This window comes from Aegilops tauschii, chromosome 7, assembly GCF_002575655.3.
Source record: "Aegilops tauschii subsp. strangulata cultivar AL8/78 chromosome 7, Aet v6.0, whole genome shotgun sequence".
In the NCBI taxonomy this organism is placed as follows: domain Eukaryota; kingdom Viridiplantae; phylum Streptophyta; class Magnoliopsida; order Poales; family Poaceae; genus Aegilops; species Aegilops tauschii.
This window is the reverse complement of record NC_053041.3, coordinates 620868840-620876048: the sequence shown is the minus strand read 5'-3', so window position 1 is coordinate 620876048 and position 7209 is coordinate 620868840. Positions and strand designations below refer to the sequence as shown.

The following is a 7209-nucleotide window of genomic DNA, read 5'->3' as shown; positions in this document are numbered from 1 at the left end:
GCGACAGGACTAGAGGGGTTATTGTTAGTACCTGGGTCCTCATGCCTGTGAAGCTCAACATCTTGTGAACGAAGTGGAGAGTTTCCTGTTGCATCTTGTATGTCTCCATGACCAGAACCATGATTACACCCATCACTAGTTGTGTCCTCCCCCTGATTTTGAACATTATCTAGAGTGGGTAAACCATCCGAAGTGGAAACAAGAATAGGGCTTAACGGAGAGCCTTCATTACCCCTCTCCCCTTCTTGTTGCACTTCAGGTGGGGATAGGGCAATGCCAGTGTCACTGGTCGAGCCATAATATGATTCATGTTCACGGAATGTCACATCCATGCTCACAAAAAAAGGTGCTCCGAAGGGCACCAACACCTATAACCCTTTTGAGAGGGAGAATAACCCATGAAAACACATTTGAGAGCACAGGGATCTAATTTTCCAACAGAGTTCCTATAATCATGCACAAAGCAAACACACCCAAAGACCTTAGGAGGGACTACAAAACCATTAGATTTCAAGAGACACTGAGAAGGAGTCTTATGGCCAAGAACCCAAAGAGGCATACAGTTTATCAAATATGTTGCAGTTTTTATTGCTTCCCCCCAAAGAAATTTAGGCACAATCATTGTAAACATAAGTGAGCGTGCAACCTCAAGCAAATGTCTATTTTTGCGCTCTGCAACACCATTTTGTTCTGGAGTGTTAACACAGGTAGTTTGATGTTCAATGCCGTTTGAGATAAGGAACTGTCCAAACTCCTGGTTCATGTATTCTGTACCATTGTCTGAACGTAAGGTTTTAATAGTTGCCCCATGTTGATTTTTAATGAGAGCACATAGATCTTTAAAAACTGAGCACACATCACTCTTATGCTTCAAGAGATAGAGCCAAGTGTAATGACTAAAGCAATCGATAAAAGTTACAAACCATCGATGCCCAGAAATCGAACGAACCTCACAGGGTCCCCAGACATCTGAGTGAATCATTTCAAATGGTTTGGCACTTCTTAATCCTATACTAGGATATGAACCTCTTGTATGTTTAGCCAATTCACAAGCATCACATACAAGCAGCTCCCTAGGACACAACTTGAAAAGAGAGGGGTAAATACGAAACAATGCAGCAAAAGAGAGATGCCCAAGCCTGCGATGGTGTAGTAGTAGCTCTTGACTAGGAGACAAGCATGATGCAAAAGCAACTTCATCACTCCCTTCATCAAGATAGTAGAGTCCATCATGCACGGTCCCAGTCCCCAACAGTTTGCCTGTTTGTAGCTCCTAAAAAGCACACCAGGTAGGATAAAACAAACCTCTACAATTGAGAGATCCTGTAATAGAGCAAACTGACAAGAGATTGATTGGAAATTTAGGAACATGTAAGACATGAGATAAGGACAATGTCTTAGTGCACCTAACAGATCCACGTCCTGTGATACGTGCCATGGATCCATCAGCTACACGTACTTCGTCCTTACCTGAACAAGGTGTATAGGAAGTGAATATATTTGAAGCTCCTGTCATGTGATTGGTAGCTCCTGTATCAATAATCCAGGATTTTGATTGTGTTATAGAATTGTGGGTCTGGTGAGGTGTCATACCTTGGTGTGAAGTGGCATGCAAACTAGTTTCAGCTTTAGAGGAATCCTGGAAGGAAGACAAGTCTTCTGAGAGTCTAATCTTGGAGGTGAAATCCTCAAGAGCTCGCACATCTACTACCGGTAGCTCCCTCTTGGATGTAGTGAGGTTCGCCTGTCTTTTATGAGCTCCCTGACCTCCCCCTGGCTGAGACTTTCCTTTTTCCCACCAAGTTGGATAACCATGCAGCTCAAAGCATGAATCCTTTGTGTGTCCAGGCCTTTTGCAGTGGTTGCAAAAAAGTTTGCTTTTATCTGTTTTAGCAAAGGTCTTAGGAGCACGACGAGCTTGTATGGATAGGGCTGCACGTGCATCTGATTTTTCTTGAACATGCGCATTGGGTTGAGCAAGACGAGTCTCCTCCTCAATCACACTGGAAATGATATCATCAAGGCTTAGCCATTCAGTTTTGGAGAATATTAGCTGACGGCGGAGATCAAACTCCTGATTTAGGCCATCAAGGAAGAGCTTGCCCACAAATGGTTCAAACCAGGTATGGTGAACAGCCACATCATTCTTGTCAACGGGTTGAAAAGGATGGTAATAATGCAACTCCCTATACAATCTCTTCATCTCACCTGCATACTCAGTCACTGATTTTGAGCCTTGCTTCAAGTTAGTCAACTCCTGCATGATGCGAGTAGCCTGCATCTTATTTGATTTTCCTGAAAATTGCTTCTCCAGAGCTTTCCACACTTCAAATACAGTGGTTATAGTCTCAACTTGTTCTCGTATCGGTGGTTCCATGCTTGCTAATAACCACACCAAAACTCTATCATTGATCTGTTTGGTGATAGTACCACTTTTCAGTTTCTCTTCATCGGCACTAAGCAATTCTTCGTAGCCATGAGAACTCAAAATTAACTGGGCATGTCGTGCCCAGCTGATGTAATTGCCCGGTCCAGCCAACTTTACTGGATTAGGCTCAAGAGCACACTTGACAGCTTCAGGAACCACCTTGAGTTGTTGTTGTTGCTGCTCAAATACTTTGCTTAAAATTTCATACAACTTATCCACACTAGTATCCCCTGATTTCTCCTTTGTTTGATCTGCCATGATTTACCACCACACAAAAAATACCAGACACACAGGAGTTGGCTTTTGCAGATCTCCACTGACAACAACACACAGGCAGCACAAGCAGAGTAAAAGTAGAGTTGGCACTAGTCAAGTAGATATACTAGTGCGAGTTGCTCTCAAATGCACACAGACTGCACAAGTATTTTAATCCGGCCACCAAGCAAAGATGAGCTATCCTGCTGCACTACTCACGGTTCTCCAACAGCAGCCACAAGTACTAGTACCACTATCAATTAACTACAGGAAGCCAGCTTACTGCTTAGACAGGGACGGCACAGCCGCAACAAGCAATTTTCCGGCGACAGAACCAAATCCACTTCTCAGCACGGAGTAATCACAGCTGCACCGGGAGGCAGTCCAACAGGTTACCTTAGGTTGGTCGCAGTACTCCTTGCCGTAGCTTGGAGATGATATCCCAGGTCACGGCGGCAGCTCGCAATGGCGGCAGCTCGAGTGCCCACGACAGTAAATCACGGCGACACAGCACCGCAATTAGCAGTCACTAAGGTCGAAATCACACAGGATTAACCTGCTCCGATGCCATGTTGAATATCATCTGAGATTTGAGGAATTTGTGTCAGGGATTGGAGGGAGCCTGAGGAGGATTTGGGGAAATTCTGGATCGTTCCTGACCGATCCTTCTCTGCGTTCTGATTTATATTTGTTTGTACAATTTATATTTTAGACCCTAAGGATTCCTCTAATTACATTATCTATACACCAACACACTCTCTGGTCTAGATATATGGTATAGAGTCTGGCCACTTAGCGCTCTTCGTGATAAGAGTTGGGCCGACGGCCCATCAAGTCAAACTAAACTTTAATTCAAATCAGCATGCGCGAAAGGTCGCCTAGCTACCATCCTTGAGCCTATGCACATTTTCCTCCCTTTTAAGTAGGTCTGACTATTAGTCGGTAAGTGGTTGGGGGCTAATTGATTGTAGCGTTAGCTCGCGCGCAAGAAAAAAGAACAAGTCGACTGCGGCATCAACTGGAAGACGTATACGTACTTAGCAAACAAAGTGTGTACTATTTTTAACCATTTGAACATGCATGCATGCCCCTCGACCGAAGGCATGCATCACCGGCCGGCCAAAGCTGGGATAAACGACGATGCGAACTGTCAATCCCCCACCAACAAAGAAAGGAAAATGCCCTGACAATAGGAAAACGCCGCTGCCTCCCTCCGCTCGCCGATGCGCCTCGCTCTCACGACCGCACGCCGCCGCCCCCGCATCCGTTCCCCACCCTCGTCGCCACCTCTGCTGCTTCGCCCGCCCATAGCCACCCCAGAGCTCCACCGCTCGCCCGCCCCCATGCCCCACACCCTCAGATCTATGGGGATTCCGCTCGGGGAGGGGAGAGGATACCGGATGCCACTACCGTTTGTCTACCAGGCATCCTAGAGATGTTGCAGCCCCTCGATGCGGTCTAGCCGGAGGTCCTAAGGGAGACAAAGGGAAGGAGATGGAGGGAGCAGATCCGCGATGATGCCCTTTCCTGGACATTGTGTGTTCGGGAGTGGAGGGAAATGGAAGAGGAGGTGGAAGCGGGCTCAGATCCATTCTCAATTTCTCGTCCGCGAGCACTGGCGTACAAAGCGCACATGGACCAGGAGTTACTGAATCTGGCCCGAAGGATCTACTTCGAAGGCAATTTGGAGGAGAAACGCAAGAAGTCGCATCTGTCAGAGCCGCCGATTGTGTTCGTTAACTGGGCGAAGCAAGAGGGGGAACCAGAGGATCCAGATCGTGCTGCTTGATGGGAGTGCTGTTGGGGAACGTAATAATTTCAAAAAAATTCCTACGCACACCCAAGATCATGGTGATGCATAGCAACGAGAGGGGAGAGTGTTGTCCACGTACCCTCGTAGACCGAAAGCGGAAGCGTTAGCACAACGCGGTTGATGTAGTCGTACGTCTTCACGATCCGACTGATCAAGTACCGAACGCACGGCACCTCCGAGTTCAGCACACGTTCAGCTCGATGACGTCTCTCGAACTCCGATCCAGTCGAGTGTTGAGGGAGAGTTTCGTCAGCATGACGGCGTGGTGACGATGATGATGTTCTACCGACAAAGGGCTTCGCCTAAGCACCGCTACGATATTATCGAGGTGGACTATGGTGGAGGGGGGCACCGCACACGGCTAAAAGATCAATGATCAATTGTTGTGTCTCCAAGGGGTGCCCCCTTCCCCGTATATAAAGGAGTGGAGGAGGGGGAGGGACGGCCCTCTCTATGGCGCGCCCTAGGAGGAGTCCTACTCCCACCGGGAGTAGGATTCCCCCCTTCCAAGTAGTAGGAGTAGGAGTCAAGGAAAGGGGAGAGACAAGAGAAGGAAGGAGGGGGCGCAACCCCTCCCCCTAGTTCCAATTCGGACTAGGCCTTGGGGGGCGCGCAGCCTCTCCTCTCTCTTTCCCCTAAAGCCCAATAAGGCCCATATACTCCCCGGCGAATTCCCGTAACTCTCCGGTACTCCAAAAAATACCCGAATCACTCGGAACCTTTCCGATGTCCGAATATAGTCGTCCAATATATCGATCTTTACGTCTCGGCCATTTCAAGACTCCTCGTCATGTCCCCGATCTCATCCGGGACTCCGAACTACCTTCGGTACATCAAAATACATAAACTCATAATATAACCGTCATCAAACTTTAAGCGTGCGGACCCTACGGGTTCGAGAATATGTAGACATGACTGAGACACGTCTCCGGTCAATAACCAATAGCGGAACCTGGATGCTCATATTGGCTCCTACATATTCTACGAAGATCTTTATCGGTCAAACCGCATAACAACATACGTTGTTCCCTTTGTCATCGGTATGTTACTTGCCCGAGATTCGATCGTCGGTATCTCAATACCTAGTTCAATCTCGTTACCGGCAAGTCTCTTTACTCGTTCCGTAATACATCATCCCGTAACTAACTCATTAGTTGCAATGCTTGCAAGGCTTAAGTGATGTGCATTACCAAGTGGGCCCAGAGATACCTCTCCGACAATCGGAGTGACAAATCCTAATCTCGAAATACGCCAACCCAACAAGTACCTTTGGAGATACCTGTAGAGCACCTTTTTAATCATCCAGTTACGTTGCGACATTTGGTAGCACACAAAGTGTTCCTCCGGTAAACGGGAGTTGCATAATCTCATAGTCATAGGAACATGTATAAGTCATGAAGAAAGCAATAGCAACATACTAAACGATCAAGTGCTAAGCTAACGGAATGGGTCAAGTCAATCACATCATTCTCCTAATGATGTGATCCCGTTAATCAAATGACAACTTTTTGTCTATGGCTAGGAAACATAACCATCTTTGATCAACGAGCTAGTCAAGTAGAGGCATACTAGTGACACTCTGTTTGTCTATGTATTCACACATGTATCATGTTTCCGGTTAATACAATTCTAGCATGAATAATAAACATTTATCATGATATAAGGAAATAAATAATAACTTTATTATTGTCTCTAGGGCATATTTCCTTCAGTCTCCCACTTGCACTAGAGTCAATAATCTAGTTCACATCGACATGTGATTCAACATCAATGGTTCACATCTTTATGTGGTCAACACCCATAGTTCACATCGACATGTGACCAACACCCAAAGGGTTTACTAGAGTCAGTAATCTAGTTCACATTGCTATGTGATTAACAACCAAAGAGTACTAAGGTGTGATCATGTTTTGCTTGCGAGATAATCTTAGTCAACGGGTCTATCACATTCAGATCCGTAAGTATTTTGCAAATTTCTATGTCAACAATGCTCTGCATGAGCTACTCTAGCTAATTGCACCCACTTTCAATATGTATCCAGACTGAGACTTAGAGTCATCTGGATCAGTGTCAAAACTTGCATCGACGTAACCCTTTACGAAGAACCTTTTTGTCACCTCCATAATCGAGAAACATATCCTTATTCCACTAAGGATAATTTTGACCGTTGTCCAGTGATCTACTCCTAGATCACTATTGTACTCCCTTGCTAAACACAGTGTAGGGTATACAATAGATCTGGTACACAGCATGGCATACTTTATAGAACCTATGGCTGAGGCATAGGGAATGACTGTCATTCTCTTTCTATCTTCTGCCGTGGTCGGGCTTTGAGTCTTACTCAATTTCACACCTTGTAACACAGGCAAGAACTCTTTTGACTGTTCCATTTTGAACTCTTCAAAATCTTGTCAAGGTATGTACTCATTGAAAAAAAAACTTATCAAGCGTCTTGATCTATCTCTATAGATCTTGATGCTTAATATGTAAGCAGCTTCACCGAGGTCTTTCTTTGAAAAAACTCCTTTCAAATACTCCTTTATGCTTTGGAGAATAATTCTACATTATTTTCGATCAACAATATGTCATTCACATATACTTATCAGAAATGTTGTAGTGCTCCCACTCACTTTCTTGTAAATACAGGCTTCACTGCAAGTCTGTATAAAACTATATGCTTTGATCAACTTATCAAAGCGTATATTCCAACTCC

General features: G+C 45.4%; 1 protein-coding gene across 3 annotated transcripts; it reads right to left on the bottom strand.

Annotated features, from left to right (window-relative positions):
• Nucleotides 1–869: 869 nt before the first annotated feature.
• LOC141027878 (uncharacterized) lies at nt 870–3497 on the bottom strand. Of its 3 annotated transcripts, none has more exons than XM_073505437.1 (3): nt 1594–3497; nt 1471–1530; nt 870–1273 (listed from the first exon to the last, which is right to left on the bottom strand). In XM_073505437.1, the coding sequence occupies exons 1-3, from the start codon at nt 2684–2686 to the stop codon at nt 1230–1232; spliced, it is 1197 nt and encodes a 398-aa protein (XP_073361538.1). In that variant the 5' UTR covers nt 2687–3497; the 3' UTR covers nt 870–1229. The 3 variants fall into 3 exon arrangements, with proteins under 3 accessions (XP_073361538.1, XP_073361539.1, XP_073361540.1); XM_073505438.1 differs by having other exon boundaries at nt 1471–1509; nt 1594–3488; XM_073505439.1 differs by lacking the exon at nt 1471–1530 and having other exon boundaries at nt 1594–3483.
• Nucleotides 3498–7209: the final 3712 nt, after the last annotated feature.

Bases quoted from the DNA above. Each gene is read 5' to 3' on its own strand.
- LOC141027878 (XM_073505437.1), bottom strand. From the start codon at position 2,686: ATGGCAGATCAAACAAAGGAGAAATCAGGGGATACTAGTGTGGATAAG. The intron at 1,531-1,593 runs GTATGACACCTC...TTATTGATACAG, and splicing joins GCATGCCACTTCACACCAAG to GAGCTACCAATCACATGACA. The intron at 1,274-1,470 runs GTAAGGACGAAG...TGTGCTTTTTAG, and splicing joins TTCCTATACACCTTGTTCAG to GAGCTACAAACAGGCAAACT.